The sequence below is a fragment of the Cervus elaphus genome, chromosome 11 (genome assembly GCF_910594005.1).
Source record: "Cervus elaphus chromosome 11, mCerEla1.1, whole genome shotgun sequence".
Taxonomy (NCBI): Eukaryota; Metazoa; Chordata; class Mammalia; order Artiodactyla; family Cervidae; genus Cervus; species Cervus elaphus.
The window spans coordinates 16,907,414-16,929,681 of record NC_057825.1 but is presented as its reverse complement, the minus strand read 5'-3'; the positions used below and the strand labels follow the sequence as shown (position 1 = coordinate 16,929,681).

Here is a 22,268-nt window from a genome sequence, read left to right as displayed (position 1 = left end):
CTTTTCAAATGAAGAAAAGGATGCCCTGGTAAGACACAGGCCTAAGAACTCACCCACCGGGGACTGGAGCCCAGGGCGCCCTTCAGGTCATGGCCACACTCCTGACCATGACGCTCCGGCTCACCCTGGGCGTCAGCCTCACCCCTAAACATGCAGCTGTGTGATGCCAGAAAGGGAGGAGTGGATTGTGAACGTTCCAGTAATGAGCGGGAACGGCCATTTTTAAATGACTGAGAGCCCAGGAAACAGGAGCATTTGATGCTGTCTGGGGTTTGGCCACATCAACAGCTACACTCTCCCCCAGGACCTGGGCACAGCAACCTTCCACACAAACACACACACACACAAGCCTGCGGTCAGTACCCACACCCGCCCACGCTCTGTAATTTGAGTCCCCTAAGAGTCTGTGATGTGGGTGAGTGCAGGCACAGAGGAGTATTCTTTGTGGGGAGAACAAGTCCATGCACCTATGTGTACACACACACACACACACACAAACCATGTACACACACACAAACCATGTGTACACACACACACACACCATGTACACACACAAAAAAACCACATGTACACACAAACCATGTGTACACACACACAAATCGTGTACACACACACACACACAAACCATGTACACACACACACAAACCATGTACATACACAGACCATGTACATACACACACACCATGTACATACAAACCATGTGTACACACACAAGCCATGTACACACACACAGACCATGTACATACCCACACACCATGTACATACACACATACCATGTACACACAAACCATGTGTACACACACAAGCCATGTACACATATACAAAACACATGTACACATACAAACCATGTGCACACACACACACACAAACCATGTGTACACACACACACACACAGATTTATTTTGCTTAAAAGCAGTTGCTCCTCAGCAGGGTGTCCTCTGGGGTGATTCCCACCTTCCTGGTCAGCGTGAAGACCTGAGATCCAACCAGAGTGGGGCTGTTTCAGGGTCGGGGAAGCTCGGCAACCCCCTGCCTTTGACTCTCGTCTGCCTCCTCGGATTGGCCTCCACTTGGGCAGGGTTGCCCCACCCATGGACCATGCTCCCCGCCACGGGCTGAGCTATTCCCCCCAAAACATGCTGGAATCCCCACCTCTAGCACCTGTGACTGTGATCTCATCTGGAAACAGGGCCTTTGAAGATGGTCAGCTTGAGGTCACACTGGACTTGGCGCGGGGGGAGCTAATCCAGTGGCTGGGGTCTTCACAGAAGCAAACATGGACGCAGAGACAGAGGCACACGGGGGAAAGAGCATGAGGAGATGCAGACAGACTAGGGGCGGCCCGCACAAGCCCGGGGCTGCCCGAGATGCTGGCAGAGCCCCAGCTGGGAGGGACGCTGGCACGGGCCTGCGCTCGGGCTTCTCAGGAGCCACCTTGCTTCCTGCGGACCGTGGGCCCCTGGCCTCCAGGAGCAAGAGAGAAGACATTCCCGTTGTCTCAGCCCTGTGTGTGGTGCTCTGTCGTGGCGGCCCTAGAAAGCTGATGCACCTGACCCCCCCTTCACAGCTTTAGAATGAAGCCCTGGAGCTCTGTGGGCTATGCCTCCCGAGGGGGGACCCCTGAGTGGCCGTCCAGCCCCAGCATGCCCATCAAAGTGCTTGCGCTTGCTGGACTGGGCCATTCCCTCATTTCTGCTCGGCCGACGCGTCCTCATCTGCTAGACCCAGTCCACACACCTCACCCTCCCCACAGCCCTCCCTGACCACCCGTCCTGGCTGCAGTGCCATGGGGCGGCCACCAGGGCCCTGGCCACACCTTGCCCTGATCTCTGACCCACAGATCGGCCTCCCTCCAGACGAGGAGCCCCCGTGAGCAGGGACACCATGTCTTCAATGCCAGCAATGGGTCATCCGCTCACAGAATACTCCTTCCTGCACCCACATCTCCAGAGTCTAAGGATGGCTAATATTTATTTTTTAATTAATTACTTAATTTTCGGTTGTGCTGGGTCTTCATTGCTCTGTGGGCTTTTTTCTGGTAGCAGCAAGCGGGGGACACTGTCTCGCCACGGTGGAGGGGCTGCTCATCACGGTGGCTTCTCTTGTTGTGGAACATGGGCTCCAGGGCATCTGGGTTCATCAGTTCTATCTTCTCGGCTCAGAGTTTGGGCTCAGCAGTTGTGTCTTAGATGCTCCGCGGCATGTGGGATCCTCCCAGACCAGGGATCGAACCCGCATCTCCTGCATTGGCAGTGGATTCTTTACCACTGAGCCACTGGGGAAGCCGAGGATGGGTTTTAAACTGTAGCCACAGGACAGGTAACTAACTGCCTTTTCCTAGCCTTTCATTTTATGTTAATAAGTGCAGTAAATTAAAAGACGCTTACTCCTTGGAAGGAAAGTTATGACCAACCTAGATAGCATATTAAAAAGCAGAGACATTATCTTGCCAACAAAGGTCCGTCTAGTCAAGGCTATGGTTTTTCCAGTGGTCATGTATGGATGTGAGAGTTGGACTATAAAGAAAGCTGAGCGCCGAAGAATTGATGCTTTTGAACTGTGGTGTTGGAGAAGACTCTTGAGAGTCCCTTGGACTGCAAGGAGATCCAACCAGTCCATCCTAAAGGAGATCAGTCCTGGGTATTCATTGGAAGGAGTGATGCTGAAGCTGAAACTCCAATACTTCATGGCCACCTCATGTGAAGAGTTGACTCATTTGAAAAGACCCTGATGCTGGGAGGGGTTGGGGGCAGGAGGAGAAGGGGATGACAGAGGATGAGATGGCTGGATGGCATCACCGACTCGATGGACATGAGTCTGAGTAAACTCTGGGAGTTGGTGATGGACAAGGAGGCCTGGCATGCTGCTATTCATGGGGTCGCAAAGAGTCGGACACAACTGAGTGACTGAATTGAACTGAACTGATATATTCTTCCAGGAAATGTAGATGAAGCAAATGAAAATCAAGGTGGAATACTCAAGAGTTACTAATTTTTTCTCCTATTAAACTCAGCATCCATGTTTACTCTTTTTTTCTAGCAATGACAGGATGATCACTGATTCTTACGACGCTCCCTTAAACTTCGGTAGTTTTTTAAGTACTTGTCTCCATGGATGGAGGCAGAGAACCGCGGTTAAGGTGCTTCCTGATGTCATTTTCCTAGAGAAGGCACAATTGGGGTTCACTTACCCAGCACCCCACATGATTTTGGTTTCGAGAGAGTTGAGAATGTTCCTAAGAGAGAAAACCTCAGCATATACAGATGTGTCTGAAGGGTGTCACGCCAAGTGAAATGAGTCATAGACATTGAGACCCAAAGACTGTGATTTCACTTACTCGTGGAATCTACAAAACAAAAGCAATGAGCAAAGGAAACAAAGCAGAAGTAGACTTACAGTTACAGACAACAATTGTGGTTGCCAGAGGGAGGGGGCTGGGGGACAGATAAAACATGAAAGAGATAAAGAGGTACACACTTCCAGCTGTGAGACTAGTTCTGGCATGTAACATAGAGAATAGAGTCAGTAAGACTGAAGCACCTTTATACAGTCAGAGCTACCATGTGACAAACGGTTGCTGGTCTTACTGTTGGTGATCATCTCATAATGTATAAAAATACTGAGCCACAATGCTGTACACCCATAACATTATTCTACTGCATGTTAATTATAACTCAATTTTTTTAAAAGCTGTGTTCCCAGTGGCATAAGGACCCTCTCCCGTCCACCTCCAATCCTCACAATAGTTTCAATCTTCAAGCCAGCAGTCAACTAAGAGTGTAAGAAAGATGGAGCCAGACAGGATTTACAAAAGTAACCTGTATTCCAGCCAAAATATCTTTAAAAAGAAATCCCTTCTAAAGGGGTGGGGGACAAACTACATAAGACACAATACACTTAAAATATGTATTGAAATTACAAATCAAACTTGTCTATATGATTCCAAAGTACAAAACACGACATTAAAAGGCGTTCAAACAGCTCTTTTATACATCACAGTGTGAGTGGCACAAAATGTACTGACATTTCAAAAACACAAACCAAACTTGTTTTGGTTTTTTTTTGTTTGTTTGTTTGTTTTTACCACCACTTGTCAAATACATAATGTATACATGTGCATGACTCATTCATGCATGTTTTTACACAAGAGTAGAATACACCCACGGTAAAATGAGATAAGGGAAAGGTCGGGTACCTACCCCTCCCTGAAGGCTGCTGGAATCTCGGAAGACAGGATTGTGCAAACTAAGGAGGGGCGAGCATGGGCTTGGCGCCCCCAAACAGCAGGCTCTCCGGGTCAGGACGCATCAGTCATTCTGCTCTCATGCACCCCCTTCTTTCCAGCTGGCAATTTTGACAACACCCGTCACAACTCTTCATTTTGTTTACTTTCATAAGGGCTTGGGTTAATGATAAGGAATAAACAACCTTTGGTATTTTTGAAAGAGACCTTCAGGAAGCTTTATACATGCAAAATGTTTTCCCTTGATGATTTCACTATGATTTATATATACATAGACAGGTATTTATTCATCAATGAGAATCTGAGAAATAGACAAAAAAAAAAAAAAAGCCCACCCTGGTTCTTTTCAGTACTCTCATTTTTAAATACAACCAAGGGAAAACACTCTCTTCTAATCTGCAAAATAACTTTTAACTTTTGGAACACAGGTGAGAAAGATGAAATCATCTTGGAGTAATTTCTGCATATCTGATAAGCCCCTTTCCCCGGGTCCTATGTGCTCATCAGGAATTTGTCTGGTTCTTAAACCGGTTTTAAGAAACAGTATGCTGTAAAGAGAATCTGTTCCCCTTTAAAAAGATTCCAGAGGGGCAGACATCATTCCTTAGCTCCTCCCGGGGGTGAAGGAAACACTGATGGGCCAGCATTCGGGCCTTCAAAGGTTCTCTTTACACTCAGGTCCTGGGTCGGTCTCTGCTGAGTTACCATCTATAATGACGCCCCTGAAGGCGCTGGTCCCCGGTGACGATGGTGAAGCTGGGCTGGCCAGGCTACAGGACGCAGGGCGGAGCCCAGCTCAGAGCCCAGGCATGGCCAGTGAAACCTCACTGCACCATCCATTCCCAAAGGACTCTGATCACCACACCCTCCGTCGCCCCCACCCAGCCAGGGGCACTCAGCCACAGTCCATCTCCATGTTCTTCTTCCCCTCCCCAACCCCCCAGAATTAAAGGCCTCTAAATGAATCAACAGATGTGTGCTTCCAGAGGGTCAGTGTGAATACCACCTGTCAAAGGTCATCTTCGATTAAAGCCACATCTGCAGTGTCAAACACCCAGGCTTTCCTGGGAGTGACGGCAAGGTCAGAAACCACAACGCGGGCCATCTCCCCACATCCTGTATACACCTGACATCAGGCCCGGTCCATCCTGTGTCCCCATGAACAACAGGGACGGCGCTCCTCGCTGAAAGGAGGGGCATCAGATGGTAATGCTGCAAGTCTCCGAAAGGCTCTCAAGGCGACCCTGCCGGTGTCTTTCTAGGGAACAGGCAGCTTTATTTTTGCTTTTCCTAAATTACACCGAGCACTCTCAGGCAGGCTTGATGTAAAAACTCAGAGCAAGCAGATGTGACTCAGGCCCCGGGGGGCCCCAGAATCCCGGTGTGTCCTACCCGGGTTGCACCATGTGCGGTGAACTGTCAGGGCTAAAGGCACAGGGCTGGCAGGGGCTCCGCGTGTGCACAACCTACCCGTGGACTCCCCCATGAGAACAGGCGGCCCCGCCTGCTAGGAATGAAAGGACCTGAGCGCTGGCCCAGGCAAGGCAGCGTTTCCAACAGCTCTGGTCCCCACCCCGAAGGAAGGGGCACTACCGCCTGGACCCCTGGACCTGACGGGCAGCAGCAAGTACAGACAGGATGATCTAGGATGGGAAGCTCTGCCCCGTGGGCCACTGGACACGGGCCGCGAGCCTGCTATCTTCCATAAGAACTTTAAAGGGCATTCACAAATCACAGTGAGCTCTCAAGCCTGGGCCATAAAGCTCAACTTCAGGCCTCAGGGCGCTGTCGCTCTCTCCAGAAAAGCCATTCCCCACGTCCAGACCTGACCCTGATAGCAGCACCTCCAGCTACAGAGACTCAGGGCCCAGGCTTCATCCAGGCAGATGGCCTCGGGCATGTTCTCATTCTTAGTGAGTTTTCAAACTGCAATTATATGGAGGCTGTTTTGCACATAATTTCGACACAGACTGGCTCCCTAAAATGGCTTCAGTTTCAAAAAGAAAATGAATCCTAGAGGGCAAGAGTGGTCCTGTTTCTCCTAAGCTGATTAAACGTTAACAAATAAAAGTCATTTCTCTACAAGAAGGTAATCGAGGACCTGAGATGGATACACAAACGCAGACATCAAGGATACAAACCACCACGCTGTACCAACGTGCCTGACACAAGCAAACGACAGAGATAAAAGACTTCGTTTTCATTTTACTCTTTCGTGGAATGCTCAATAAGTTTTAAAAAGTTCCACCATGATAAATCCACAACAATCACCTACTATGTTTAGAAGTCCCAAGCTGGATGAAATCAATGTGCTCTTTAAAAGCCACAGTAAAGCCAACTGTCTGTAAAGCACACGTTGCCCAAAGTTAACTTATGGAGCCCGGGATGTGTTATTGATCTGGGCATCCGCCTGCCCTGGTCACGGTCACACACAGCTGTAAAAAGACCGAGTGGTAATACCCCCTCAATCAGAACAACTAAGTGAAGCGGAAGATTTTTTTCAGCAGGGGCAAAGGGGTAAGCAGCGGGACTTGGAACTGTGTAAGAGAGATGATTTCTCCAGAATAACTCAGTCATGTCAAAAACTGTGAACATCCAGAAGCTTGTCCCCCAGCCCCCTGCCAGGAAGCCCTTCATCCAGAAGCTTGTCCCCCAGTCCCCTGCCAGGAAGCCCTTCCCCTGGACTTCAGGGTCACTATTTCATTGGCTTTGTCTGCTTGAGGGGACTGACGCTGTGGCCAAACCACAGGGATTCTCAATAAAACTATTACCAAGTAAAACATTCAGTTTCTGAAGACATGAGAGGAGCCCTGTGAGCCGAGCTGAATCACTAGAGAGAGAAAAACGAAAGGCGAACCTAGGGTGGAGATGTTCCTTTAAATGCATCAGTATGTTCAAAAGAAACTCAGTGATAAGGGAAACACGCTGATAACAGTATACAGAGCACAGCAATCCAAAAAGTCTCCATGAGCGTCAAGAAAAGACACAAAGAGTACACAAGGCCTCCTAAATCTCCTGCAAAGTGGCCGAGCCAGAAAGGCCATTTAACCATAACTTCTTAAAATCGCACATCTCAAGAGAAGGCATACAATGGTTTCGATGCACCATGTTGATTTTTCACTACTTGGTTGGGGGAGGGGGGGAAGCCTTCTAAAAAGGATTTTACTAAATGCCATTAGTAATAAAAAGAGTTGTCCCAAACAGAATGCTTTTCTCAAGTCAGAACACTCGGATTCTGTCTGAAGTGAAACGCGATCCTTAAAGGACTTCTCTCAGCCACGAGGAGGCGCCAGCTTGAAGCCAGGGAGGAGACAGACTGCACTCTGCTTGAGATGATCCCCTCGGCAACATCAGAGGGTCCCGGTCCAGCGGGATGGGGAGAACGTCACCGGGGTAGGGGGCGCTCCGCACAGCACCTCCCTCGGCGAGTCTGCGGAGACCCACCCTGTGTGAGGCGCCCCACCCACGCCAGCCTTGCCTCCCCCATGCCGGGGGTGACCGCACCTGGGGCCTCGGCCGATGACCTGACATCAGTCCCTGGAATCACGGCGTCCTGGCGTGACACTGTGAAGCTCAATGGGGCACATAAGGCAAGAGAGATGTTTAGTGAGAGGGGGACAGCCGGGTGGGGTGGGGGAACCACGCTTCCCGCAGGCGGGGGTCCTGCTCCAGCATCGCGCCGTTCTCTAGGTGGGCAGAGGGTCATCGTCACCTTTACTGCACTTGCACTTGCAGCAAAGTACAAACGGAGTGGCCAGGAGCAGGAAAGGGGAGGCCACTAGGAGCAGGAGCCCAAATCCGGCAAAGATGCCCACGACCTGCAAGAAGGAAACAGGAGCAGAGGGTAAGGGGGCTGGTCTATAGGTTCCACAGCTTAAGTACGAGCTGCACAACCACCCATTCAGCCATCACCCACCTACCCAGCCATCCATCCACCCACCTATATCCATCTATCCATCCATCCACCCACCTATATCCACCTATATCCATTCATCTATCCATCCATCCATCTATACATACATATATACATTCACCTATAGCCACCCATCTATCCATCATCCACCCATGTATATCCACCATCTATCCAGCCATCCGTCCATGCATCCACTCATCCATCCATCCATTATACACACAACATCCATCCGTCTTTCCATACGTCCATCATTTTTCCTTCCACTTATCCATCCATCTATCCATCTATCTACAACCTGTATCATTCATCCATGCATCCATCAACCCATTTATTCACCCACTCATCATCCACCCACCACCCATCTATCCATCATCCACTCACCCATCCATCCATCTGCCCATAGTTCTTTCCCTTCACTTCCTTCCTTTCATTCTCCCTCTCTTTCCCCCTTTTCTTCTTCCTTTCCCTTTCCCTTCTTTCATCAAAGTAACCAGACATCCATTCAATAATAGATTCAATTAGCCATTAAGCACCCTCTGAGCCCAACACTGTATTAGGTGCTGCAAACACAGAGGCACAGAAGACCTTGGCTCTCAGCTACCACCCAGGCTGGTGGAAAGAGAGCATGATTACAGCTGATAATAATACAGTTTACAAAAACTGCGATCAGGTTCCAGGTGTAAAGGAAACCCAGAGCCGGACACGTACATGAGCCATGGGCAGGAGAGTGTGCAACAGAAAACGGTTGAGATTATAAAAGGCTTACGAGGAGATGGGTGGTAAACAGGAATGCCTGGAATAAGGCACTCCATGTGGAAGAGCAGAAAGGCACACACAGGTGCATTAGGGAGTAACCAGAAACTGTGTGGCATCATTGACTCAGTGGACATGAGTTTGAGCAAACTCCAGGAGATGGTGAAGGACAGGGGAGCCTGGCATGCTGCAGTCCATGGGGTCACCAAGAGTCAGACACGACTGAGTGACTGAACAACAAGACCTATGTTATTCCTGGAGTTTAAAGTCCAACATGTACTGTTACAAATTTTGATTTGGTTTAAAACATACGTTTACCCCTAGGGATGAGTACCTACCAAAGGATATAAGCCTCAAGTGTACACATGCTGTCATTCAAATCAGGGAAGGAAGCTGGACAAAGAAGCTGGGAGGTTGTCCCTTACCTGGCTCCCTCCATCAGCTCCTACAGCCGGAATCTGAACTGAAGGTGGAGTTTATCTGCCACCTAGTGTTCAGAGCGATAAATATGTAAATCCCGGGGCTCTTGGTTCTAATTCTGACTCAGTGTGTTCGCCTCTCTGGGTTTCCTGCTAAGTCACTTCAGTCGTGTCCGACTCTTTGTGACCCCATGGACTCAAGCCCACCAAGGCTCCCCTATCCATGCAAGAATACTGGAGTGGGCTGCCATTTCCTCCTCCAGGGGGATCTTCTCGACCCAGGAATTGAACCCGTGTCTCTTATGTCTCCTGCCTTGGCAGGCAGGTTCTTTACCACTAGCACCACCTAGGAAGCAGTTTTCTCAATGATAAAATAAACAAATGAAGTAAAACACCTCTGAGGGTTAGTATCAGCTCTGAAATATGATAATATGCTACAGCATCACAGAGGGGTGAACGAAAGTGTCCCTTGACTTTTGATTTTACCTGAAGACTATCACAGGTACATGCATACACCTGCACACACACACACACACACACACACACACACACATCATATGGTGTTTATAAATTAGACTGTGTGAGTCCAGGCTTTCTGACGAGCTGGCTAAGTCCATTTGTCTGAACTTAACATCAGTGGTGCAATTGTGAGGTCTGAATTCAGATCACACTCTGATAAAATCACGCACACGGCTATTTCAGAATACATAAAAACCCACAGGAAGGCATCGCTGATCTGCAGGGCACCTTGAACAACCTTAGCCACTGGGAACACACTCTCATTCTCCAGGGAGCCAGGGAGTCTTGCATCAAAAACAGACCAAAACCCTTGAGCAGATGCTCACATCCTTGGTCAATAAGACACCTTCGCTTTCACTGTCTACTTTGTCTCGTTCTCGGCATGCTGTGGAACCAGCCATACCCAATTGTTCCCAATTGGTGACAGAGAAACAAAGCAGAACCCTAAGGTCCTTGCCCCCACCCTATGTCCTCTGTCTGCCTTTCGTCTGTGGAAATGCTTGAGCCAAAGAACAAGTTTGATCAGAGAAGTGAGAATACGCAGAAACAAAGGCAAACAGTAAAAGGAGACCAAATAACAACAGTTTAAGTCATTAAGCGAGGTCAAGGACTTTCAGTTCCTCCTCAAGGGCTAGAGATAATATTCGGAGCCGTATCCTGTGAGCTGTCTTGTAGATAGTGAACCCCCCACCTGGTGGAGGCGTTAATTACATGATGACCAGACTGCAGTCACGACACGAGCTGCCACAGTTCTGACAACTGTCCTCAAGGAGATGGGGACCAACCAACCCTGGAACTAAAGATTAACTGTACTTAGAACAATCAAGATGACGCTGGTCAGACCACCGATGACCAATGTGAAGGTGACAGACAGCTGACTGTGCGGTTTCTGCCCTCTCCTTCTGTCTATAAAAGCTCTTGTCCCCTGACTGCAGAGAGTGGTGGGAAAGTCAGCTTTTGGACAGGGGTCCACCCTTCGCCCTCCCAGCCCACCCTATTGCTGGCTTCCAAAATAAAGCAAACTTTCTTTCCAACCAACCTGGCCTCTTTTTCGGCTTTTGAGCGGCGAGCAGCCAGGACCCACTTCCATATAAAAGGAGGAAACAGGTATAGTCAGAAGGGAAGTCAGCCGACAGAAAAGAATGAGACAGGGAGCAAAATATCCCACAACAAAAATCATCCCTTAGTGACCATCTTATAAACAAGTCAGGCAGAAATGATATACTGTGGGGACAGAGGATAAAGAGGGAATCACGTGAAACAAGGACCCTTCACCCCGGGCAAACCCTGATTTAAAGGAGCGGTTACCCACTCAGACTGTTTCTGAAAGCACCCACTCATCAGGGCAGAGCCTGGTCTGTGTGACCATCACCAGCCCTCAAAACACAGCCCAGGGTCTCTGCCTTCACAAATGTCCAATATGTGGGTATAGGATGAACCAGTCCAGTGGAGTCTGGGAGGTTCTAAGTCCTCTCCCCTAGAGAGAGTTCTTCAATACAACTCCAGGGCTTGGTGGCGGTAAGCCAAGTCATAACTGTGGTGAAACAATCAGAACATTACATTCATTGAAACCCAGCACTGAATGCGGCCTGAGTGCTCGGAGGTCAGGCCAGAGAGGCTGTGTGGGGATACAGGGGGCTGCTCTGACGTCTCTTCCCAGCTCTCCATGCAATGGCATCACCTTGGCAGCTTGAAACGGCTATCCCAGGAGACTTGACACTGCAGAAGAGACCAAAACTACAGTGTAGCCTGCCCCCCGCCCTTGCCCCATGGCCAGCTGATAACAATTCTCAGAACACTGGCCGCGCATGTGTGTGCTTCAAGGCAGGGGATGGATGAGTTCAGAGGGCCGGCAGCCTGCCTGCTTTACACTGAAGGTGCCTCTGCTCAATTTCACCAGCACTGAGAGGGGCCTGAGATCAAGGATGCATCCCTCGTTCACATGCCTCCAGGGGTGGCTCAGAGCTGGCGCTGAGCATTTGCCCCTAGAAGGTGCTGACCGATGAGGTCAAGAAGAGCTGGTGGGAGGCGTCCACAGCCTTCTTCCTCAACAACGGTGGAGGCCGGGAAGCCCTGTCCAAGTTTCTGCATTTCTTCGGGGCCTGTTCTCCAAGTGCCTGTTACCAGCGCCGCTTACAACCCCGGAAACATGAGACTCACTCCTGAGAATGAACAGGCATGAGGGCTGAGGTGTGACCACACAGCCCAACCTTGCTATCAGACAGGGTGACAGTCTCCACCGGCACTCAGGCGCTCCTGGGAAGCTCGCTGTGGCTCCAGCCACGTGGAGACATGGGAAGGAGAGAAAACAGCTCATTGTTTGGAAACAGGGTCTTTACGGAGATTGCTCTTGTTGTTGTTCAGTCTGACTCTTTGCAACCCCATGGAATGCAGCACGCCAGGCTTTCCTGTCCATCACCAACTCCCAGAGCTTGCTCAAACTCATGTCCGTAGAGTCAGTGATGGCATCCAACCATCTCGTCCTCTGTTGTCCCCTTCTCCTCCTGCCTTCAATCTTTCCCAGCATCAGGGTCTTTTAAATGAGTCAGCTCTTCACATCAGGTGGCCAAAGTATTGGGGTTTCAGCATCAATCCTTCCAATGAATATTCAGGGTTGATTTCCTTTAGGATGGACTGGTTGGATGTCCTTGCTGTCCAAGAGTCTCTAAAGGGATTTTGGAGCCCAAGAAAATAAAATGTATCGCTGTTTCCACTTTCTCCCCATCTATTTGCCATGAAGGGAGGGGACCGGAAGCCATGATCTTAAGTTTTTTGACTGTTGAGTTTTAAGCCAGCCTTTTAACTCCCCTCTTTCACTTTCATCAAGAGGCTCTTCAGTTCTTTACAGAGGGAATCGGGTTGAGATGACATTCCCAGGATGGACTCTAATCCATTACAACCGGTGTCTTCACCAAGAGGGACGTCTGGACGCAGAGACAAGGTGAAGTGCCAGAGGGACACACCTGTGAGCCAAGAAGTCAGGGTCGCAGGGTCCCACCTGGAGCTGGAGGAGGCAGGGGGAGCCTCTTACAGGTTCCAAGGGAGAGGCCCTGCCCACACCTCGACTTCAGCCTCCTGGCCTCTAGAACTGCGCAAGAGTCCGTTTCTGTTGTTCAGTGTCTTATTCCAGCATAAAGGGGGCCGGGGAGCCCTGGAGCTGGCCATGCTGGCCCGGAAGGCAAAGTAAAATGCAGCTCAAATCCGCTCTCACACCGAGGTCAGCAGACTGGCCCTCGGGCCGGATGGAGTTCACAGTCCACTGTGCTTTGTTTTCTTCTTACAACTTTATGGAGCTGTAACTTACACACCTTACAACTCAGCCACTTAATGCCCAATTCATGGGTTTTAGTGCACTCAGTTGTTCAACTTGCACCCCAGTCAATGCCACCCCTTGCTTTTTAAAAGTGATTTCCTGGAATGCAGCCACGGGCCTTTGCTGACATACTGTCTGCAGCCCCGGCCTCCCCACCAGGCGGAGAGGACAGTTGCAAAGCCAGACTGTCTACCGTCGGCCGGCCGGGGACCCGTCGTCCCTGCCACGGGGTCTGCAGCAGGGATCACGGGAGAAGCACAGTCACAGGCACTCCGTCTCTGTTCCTAGGAAACCGCCTGAGACTCGGTTCCTGTGTCTCCCAGACGGCCTGCCTCGGGGCTGTGCTGAGATGTGCCAGAGAACAGGGCTGGAGCCCACTGAGGCTCTTCCCTACCCCAGGAGCTGGCGTGCACTGAGGCCTGCCTGCCGGTCCCCTCAGGGGCTTCCCTCCACGCCCGCAGCACACCTGAACATCATACCATGGCCTGCAATGCCCATGGTGTCCACCCTGATCATCTCTGACCACTGCTACCCGCTCCTGCTCTGTCCGCATGGACCTCCACGCCACACTTCTGTCCTTTGGCCCAACACTGTCCCCTTGTATGAACTGTCCCTCCTCTGGCTGGACAGCCCCCTCTGCCCTGTCCCACCTACTCCCACCACAAGCTCCCCATCACTCAGTCCTTGGCCATAGGCATCACCTCTAAGAAGCCTTCTGGGCCGCACCATCTAAAGACCCCTCCCGATCACCCCTCCCCTACAGCTGAATTCACACCATATGCTGCCCCTGGCTCACTGTCCCTACAGGAGATGTGGGGCCGTAAGGGAAAGATCCATCGATCTCCTTCACCAGAGTGTTTCCAGCTCTTGAACAGCGCCAGGCACACACGAGGAGGTAAACATCTGCTGAAAGTATGAATAACCCCACCGACCGGCTGCACAGACATCACCGTGTGGGGACCTTTCCATCCCTTCCCTCTTATCCTTCCCTGTGACTAACGCGCTCACCCGGGGGCCTCTGTGGGAAGCTCTTCAATAAGAGTCAGCAAGGATGGACCACGCACAGCATGCCATGACCAAGGCCGGGAGTAGGCACAAGCAACCAGACGGCTGATGTTGAAGAACCACCGCATGCTAAAACGTGGGGCGTATTCATGTTAGGTAAAGAATCTGCCTGCAATGCAGGAGACCTGGGTTCAATTCCTTGGTCGGGAAGATCCCCTGGAGAAGGAAATGGCAACCCACTCCAGTGTTCCTGCCTGGAGACTCCTATGAACAGAGGAACCTAAAAGGCTATAGTCCATGGGGTTGCAAGAGTTGGACACAACTTAGTGACTAAACCACCACCAGCACCATTCATGTTAGGCAGGCCTACCGAAAGCATAATCTCGGTCCAGGAAAAACTCTGGCAGGTACCGCATTTACTAGCTGTTTTTCTATATGAGAGATCTTTGACCAGCTGGCAAGTCTCCTGGAAATGACACACACAGGTCCTGTTTCTCTCTCTCTCTCTGTGGCTCTGTCCCCAAGATCAAAACCGCAGGCGCGCCGCCTCCTACCTGTGTCCGATGCCAGATGACAGACGCCCTGGAGTGGCCCAGCTTGTTCCTGCAGGGCCCTTTATCATAATGGATCAGGAGGAAGTCGTCCTGCGGAGGGAGAGAAAGAACAGAGGTGCGTGGGACAGCACGCTCCGCTCAGCGCGTCCCGCCTGCTCCCGAGGTTTGCAGCAGCCTGTCATATTCCCATATTCCCTCTTTCCTTTCCTAATATTTAGAACTAGAGTTCCTATCTCAGGTATCCGATTGAGAAGAAAGAAAACTGACTGACTGATTCTGGCTGGCCATCCCAGACTCCTCTCTGCTGAGCGCTCCAGAGTCTTAGTTCAAGTGCAGTGAGAATTCTTTACAGGAAAGAACAGGCTTATCTTTTTGAATTAATACAAAGACTAATTAATACAAAAATGAATACAAAAATTAATTAATATAAAAATGAATGCAGAAAACTAATTAATACAAAAATACAAAAAAAAAGTAATACAAAAATTACTGCAAAGACTACACATTTAAATCAATAAATGGGAAAGACCGTGTTGTCTATACCTGTGCATTCCCCAGAATAAAAATGTAGAATTACTAAAACAAAGAACTCATTAATACAAAAACTAATACAAAAAACTAATTAATACAAAAATTACTATAAAGACTACACCTTTTCAATAAATGGTAAAAACTGTCTTGTCTATACCTGTGCATTCCCCAGAATAAAAATGTAGAATTATTAAAGAAAGTTATTCCAAATAATGGAGGAGGAAATGGCAACCCACTCTGGTATTCTTGCCTGGAGAATCCCAGGGACAGAGCAGCCTGGTGGGCTGCCGTCTATGGGGTCGCACAGAGTTGGACACGACTGAAGTGACTTAGCAGCAGCAGCAGCATTCCAAATAAACCTTTTTGTTAAATGAAAAAAAAAAAAAACCACTCAAAACGAGGGAACACAGACAACAGCAGAGGAAGCAAGTTCACGGAAGGGGCTGTAGTCAGCCTGGCCTCCTGGCCCCCTCCATCATCCGTGACCAAAGGCTCACAGGCCACGAGAGGGAGCCCTGCTCTCACCTCGGCCCTGGTCCAAGCCTGGCTCCGGCTCCAGGAATCCGCGCTGATGCAGGGCTTCTGAAGAAGTAGGTCAGAGGCTGGGCCGCTCCGGGAGCTGCCAGCAGACCCAGGGCTGAGCTTTCTTCCCTGGAATCCCTGCCTTCCCGGCTTCCTGCCGCCCTGGCAGAATTACTCCCAGATGAGATGACTTCCGGTGTGTGTATGGTCCATCCTCGGCCTCTAGGGCCAGCCTTCTCACTCAGAAAGTGCTTCTCCTCTCAGACCAGAAAACTCTCACGGCTCAAGAGCTGGCTGGAGACCAGTCTTCCGTCCACAGTGCCCCCGACTGTCTAGAACGGAGAGGAGACTCCCTTCTGATTTGGCGGAAACGTCCTACCCACCCACCGCCACCACCACCTCTAATCACCTGGGAGTCTTCACCAGACCGGCAGGGGCTCCTGGAGTCAGGCCCCTGAAGCAACGTCAGCCTCGGTAACTACATCGCCGGCTCGGAGCTTGGCACCCAGACTTCAGCAAGCAGGAACCGAGGTGCAGGAGGCTGTTTTCTGCACAAACCCCTCTGCTCCTCCTTCACAGGAGGGGCTGTTTTCTCTCCTATCACCCACAAGGAGAACCAGCTCAGCAAGCAGCACAGAAGGGAGGCCCATGCTGTTTCTTCATGCAACCGAGAGCGTGAACAGAACCCCTCTCTGAGAGAAGAGCAAATGAGCCTGGGCCAGCGTGTCTGAGACAGGAAGCCATTCCTCTTGGAGCTGGGCAGAGCTGGTCACGATGGTGTCCCTTAGCATCCCAACGGGTGGCACTGCCCGGGAGCCCTCCTCTGGTCCTGGGAACTGCCGGCATCCAGTCTGATGATCTCATAGGTCAGCCTCCTGGAGCCTGAATAGGCCCTGGAGCAGCAGGAAATTCTGGTTTCAGGGGGTGGTAATGAGATGCCTTCCAGGGAGGTGGGCGGTCCCAGCCTGCCCCCTCTCACCTTACCCCCAGTCCCAGCCCCCCAGCTGTCCAGAAGAACATGGGCGGAGATGACCACACGGCTCGGCCGGCCGGGGATGTCTTCTCAAAGCCGTTTCTGATGACTTGTGTCCACTGGGCACTGTCTCTTCCTTGAACTCCTCGTTCTATTTTCTTTCACTCACATACCACGGAGGTTAACTTTTCACCTGGGGTCTCATTTTGCCAGGCTGCTCTTCACAAAGTCTTGCTCCGGAGGCTCTTGGATACTGTTTGGATTTGTCTTCTGAAACACAAGGCGAACTGTGCTGTCTCGCCCATCGGCTATGTCTTCAGGGATCTCCTCCGGCAAAGCTGCTCATACCCTGTTGCTTGTTACAGTCACCAGGAGCCCTCGGGGGCTGCAGCTCCTGACTCGGGGTCCAGGGTGGGCCCGGGTTACAGACGCCCCGCGTGAGCTTCATCAACCTGCCGTGGACCAGCGCTTGGGGGCCATGAGCCCGTGATGGAGGTCAACCTCCATCTCGGCCCAGAGGCCCCAGTCACAGCCCCCACCTCAGCCAGGCCCAGGCCACGTACAGCTCATGTCCTTCCTCACCATATCCTCTTCTCTGGAGATGGCCCGCCTCCCACACTCTGCCCTCTGCCTGGTCAGTGAACTCTCCATCAGCTATGCCCACACCCTCGATGCCGCTGGACCCAGGGACCGACCCCCATCCCCGGAGGGGCTGCCAGAGACCCCACACGCATCGCCTTGCGGCACCACCCACAGGGACCTAGTGCTACCGGGGGCTTCTCGATCCGGGGGTCACCAACTCCTCGGGGTCACGGACTCTGCGGGCCTCAATTTGGCAGTCCCCCACTTCCTGCAGAGCGGGGCTGTTGACACTCATGGCACGTTTCCTGAACGAAATGAAAGCTTTCCCCCTGACAAAAGCGCTGGAAGATGCTTTCACAATGTAACAGTGATTTCATTGTGACCGTAAGTTCCTGAATGAAGGCCTGGGGAATAAGCACCGCAGGGCCTGCCAGGAACCCAGGTGGGTGGTGAGCGTGAACATTTCCTTCACATTGTCCAGAGGAGCCGCATCAAGCTCCTGGGTGAACGCAGAAACAATGGAGCTGGCAATAGAGCTCAGTGGCCAGATGCTCAGAGACGAATGAGTGAACTCAGAGCAGCCCCACCACGGAAGGCCTGAGACTTCCTGTTCCCCTGAGTCGGGCCTGCCTGACAGAGGCCAGTCTAACCCACGCGCTGGGGTTTGGAGTCTGAAAGACCCGAGAATGGATGCTGGGTCTGTTCCTCACTCCTTCGGGGCTTTGGGAAAAGATCGCTAACCTTCGTGGGCTTCTTAAAAACAGGAAATAATCATTCCACCTCTCACACCAGAATCTGATGCCTAATGATCTACAGAGGAGCTGATGCAATAATCATAAAGTGCACGATAAATGTAATGCCCTTGAATCATCCCCAAACCATCCACCCTCCCACCACCGTGCATGGAAAAACCATCTTCCACGAAACTGGTCCCTGGAGCCAAAAAGGTTGGGGACGGCTGGATGAAGTAACAGAGGTATGCAGAGCAAAGCACAGAGGCTGCACCTCATACATAGTAACGATTCACTTGCCCCCAAAAGAAAGAAAGTGAGTGGGTCCCCCCTGACTATAAGTAGTGATTGTGGGGTCAGCAGTGCAGCAGATGAGCGGGTGTGGTCCAGGGCCTCCCCTGGAGGACTGGGGGCCCGGCCCAGCTGGGTGGGTGGGTGAGGACCAGGATGGAAGACAGCGGCGGAAGATGAGGGGTAACTCCGTGAGGCACATGGGTGCTCAGGAGCTGGTGCAGGGAAGGAAAATTCCCCGGGAGAGATGGGAGACCTGCCAGCCCTGTCTCCGCTCTGGACGTGCTGTTGCTTCCAGACCTGGTTCACACACTTAGAGTCACGACTACTGTCCTTGATTGACTGCCCTAGAGCAGACTCCCTGTCCTTCAGGGTCTGCTTTCTGTGGCCACAGGGTCACTAGGCAGCAGCTGCTCATCTACAGAGAAAAACAGGACACTCCTAGCCTAGAGGATGCTGGCTTTCGAGGAGGAAATTGCTGCCTTGGTCCCTGGGAGCCTGAAAACAATGGGACCTCTAGCTGGCAGGAACTGTGCTTTAGAACTGAGTCCGATGACACATGGACGGACAGACAAGGTGTCTCTCCAGAGACCAGAGCAGAGAGGGAACAGCTTTGGGCTCAAGGGAGACAGGCCGAGAGGATGTCAAGGTCGCAGGAGAGGTCACAGCAAAGCTATGGTCTCTCTGGAAGTCCGGCTCTGTGTCTGTCCACGTCTAATACTTACCCCCAGAATACACTGGGAGGTTTGATAATGTGTAATTAAAACTAGTGTTTCACTTCCTTTCCCTTTTAGGAAAAGTTGATAAGGAATGGGAAATTGCAGGACAGAGAGTAGATAATATAATAATGATCAGTTTTCAAAAAAAAAAATACAGTGAAGTGTAAAATTATATATCATATATTTATAAAATAGACTATGTATGATATATAGAGTATATATAGAATTATATAATATAGAAGACTATGTGCTAAGTTACTTCAATCATGTTTGACTCTTTGTGACCCTGTGGACTGTAGCCCGCCAGGTTTCTTTGTCCGTAGGATTTTTCAGGCCAGAATACTGGAATTGGTTGCCATGTCTTCCTCCAGGGGATCTTTCCGATATATAGAAAGACTATGTATAGACTGAAAAGTGTTTGTCACTAAGTCGTGTCTGGCTCTTTTCAACCCCATGGACTGTAAGCCTTTCAGACTCCTCTGTCCATGGAATTCTCCAGGGAAGAATACTGGAGTGGGTATCCATTCCCTTCTCCAGGGGATCTTCCTGACCCAGGGATCGACCCCAGTTCTTGTGCATTGCAGGCAGATTCTCCACAACTGAGCTATTAGGGAAGCCCTATATACATATATATATATATACACATATATATATAATACATAGAGAAACCATATACATATAGACTTTGAAGACCATAAGGACTTGGTAAAGCTTCAGATATCATTCAAAATATCCCCTTCCCATTGCATAAAGTCAGTGAACAAACCTATTATTGGTTTTAAGTTAGAGAAAATTAACCTTGCCAAAGTGACTTATTAAACTTGCTTAGGAAAGGGAAAGGAAACCTCCAGGACAGAAAGATGGCAATATACTCCCCAGATTTGTTCAGTTACACAAAGATCTCCTATACCTTTAGTGACTTAAAGTTAACAAAGGGGCAACAGGCTTTTTGAAAGGAAAAACCAGAAAGAAGCAATCTGTATAGTATTTTTATAGGTGGCCTTTGAATTACAGACCTGTTAGCTTATTCAAGCGTCCATCTCAAACAGACATTCATTTTCTTCTTGATAGTCTCTAGACCTGTCCATCTTGGGACAGGCAAACTTTCAAAGTTCTCCCACTTTGCACACTGTTAAGAATTCTTTCTCCTTCACCTGTGCGGCCCGAGTTGACCCTTCTCTGCAAGGATGTATAAAGCTGAATCACCTGTGATAACCTCTCAATAGTAGACTCACCCAGACATGATGCTCTGACTGCAGACGGTCAGGATGAGAAGGAGCGGCTGTCAGACAGGTGAGCTCCCATTAAGGTAAATACGGGGCCATTCCGACCTCCTTTTATTCTAATTAAATCTTAATACTATTATGGGATGGGCTGGATCCATCCCAGACACACCTTCGCTGTAAGGACAGATAAATATAAAGCCATCCCTTTATGACATATGATTCAATAGGCTTTGACTGTTACCAACTACAATCATTTTAATAGATGATTAGTTCTATTTGATCATAGGTGGCTCAGACGGTAAAGGATCTGCCTGCAATGCGAGAGACCCAGGTTTGATCCCTGGGTTGGGAAGATCCCTTGGAGAAGGGAATGGAAACCCACTCCAGAATTCTGGCATGGAGAATCCCATTCTCCAGCAGCCATAGTTCATGTGGTCACAAAGTGTCAGACGTGACTAAGCCACTAACACACTTCAGAAACAGATGTACAAATAAACTCTTATAAAATTGGAGCCATAATGTCATCATGTCAGCAAGATGCCCACTCCTGATACAGATGAGAACGTGAACAGGAAGCTGGAAAGAAGTATGGTCTGCCTTAGGCCTGGGAGCTCCAGCAAAGGCAGGGATTTGAGATGGGGTGGGCATGGTGCCCTGGCAGGATCTCCCTGTGAGACAAACAGCACGAGGTACACCTGTGAGAAGGTGGCCATGTGAGGCCAGACGGCAGAGGGTCTGTATGCTCCTCGGCCCTGCAGGCGACACGACTGTCACTGAAGCAACTTGCTCCGTCCCGGGCATCCACGGCCCTCATCCTTGCTCTTCCAGGAATGGTCCCTGTGATGGATTGCTTGTGTTTCCCCCCACCACCCACAACTCCTATGGGGAAGCCCTACTGCCCAGTGTGATGGGATTTGAAAGTGGGGCCTCTGGGAGGTGATCAGGTTCAGAAGAAGTCACGAGGCTGCAGCACCCATGATGGAATTTGTGTCCTTGCAAGAACAGGAAAGGGTCCAGAGGGTCCTCTCTCTGCCAGGTGAGGCCATGGCAGGAAGGCGGGCACCTGTACACCAGGAAGAGGGTCCCGAACCCACGCCCGCCGGCACTCAGACGTACAGCCCCCACAACCAAGAGATCAGCAACCAGTTTCAGCTCCCTGATGGCGGGGATGATTCTGTTTCAGCAGCCTGAGCTAAGACAGCCCCACAGTCGGAAACCTAAGATGCTGAGATCTACCCACTCCCTGAAAACCCAGGCTGAAGCCCACCCTGCGCTCTCGGAGCTCCTGTACCAACTCCCGTCTTTTGACACCACTGCATCCCATGAGCTCATATTTTCACAGGCACAGAATGAACACCTGTCGGCATGACTTCCGTGGCCCAGGAGCATCCCCTGAGTCACCGTGCAGCGGCTGGGCCACACCTCCTGCTCAGCCTGGCCCACGAAGCCCCACCCCCCACCCAACTGGTACTCACATCCAGGGACTCGAGGCAGTACCAGCAGAAGGCGTGTTTGCAGTTCTTACACATCATCTGGGCACAGCCTTCGTCCCGCTCGATGTAGACTTTGCACTTGGGGCAGCGCTTGATGGGCGCATCGTCCTCGTCCAGCTTGAAAGCGGAGCTAAAGCGGGAGAGACCCCGTCAGGCTGTGCATGGAGGCTCCGGGGTGACCTGCCGGCAGGGGCTGCCCCGCAATCACGAGCTCAACTAGAGGGGCTGAGGTTGTGTGTGTGCTCAGTCGTGTCCGACCCTCTAAGACCCCAGGGACTGCTGCCAGCCAGGCCCCTCTGTCCACGGGACTTCCCAAACAAGAATACTGGAGTGGGTTGTTATGAGGTCACTTGCTATTAAGTGAAATAAGTCAAAACCAAAGAATCTCAAACTCTGGAAAATAATCACCAAAAAAATTTAAAAAAACTGAATCAGCAATGGTGGGGGGAAAAATGAGCAAGGTCAGCACAGATCTAAATTT

General features: G+C 50.6%; 1 protein-coding gene across 9 annotated transcripts in view; it reads right to left on the bottom strand.

Annotated features, from left to right (window-relative positions):
- Positions 1-3,804: 3,804 nt before the first annotated feature.
- The window catches only part of RNF144A (ring finger protein 144A), a 123,364-nt gene continuing 104,900 nt past the window's right edge, over positions 3,805-22,268 (bottom strand). For all 9 annotated transcript variants that reach the window (XM_043916978.1, XM_043916979.1, XM_043916981.1 and 6 more), the window contains 3 exons: positions 21,770-21,917; positions 14,720-14,809; positions 3,805-8,061 (listed from right to left, as the gene is read on the bottom strand). In XM_043916978.1, coding sequence (XP_043772913.1) covers positions 7,930-8,061; positions 14,720-14,809; positions 21,770-21,917 — 370 coding nt within the window. In that variant the 3' untranslated portion in view covers positions 3,805-7,929. The remainder of the gene's footprint in view (positions 8,062-14,719; positions 14,810-21,769; positions 21,918-22,268) is intronic.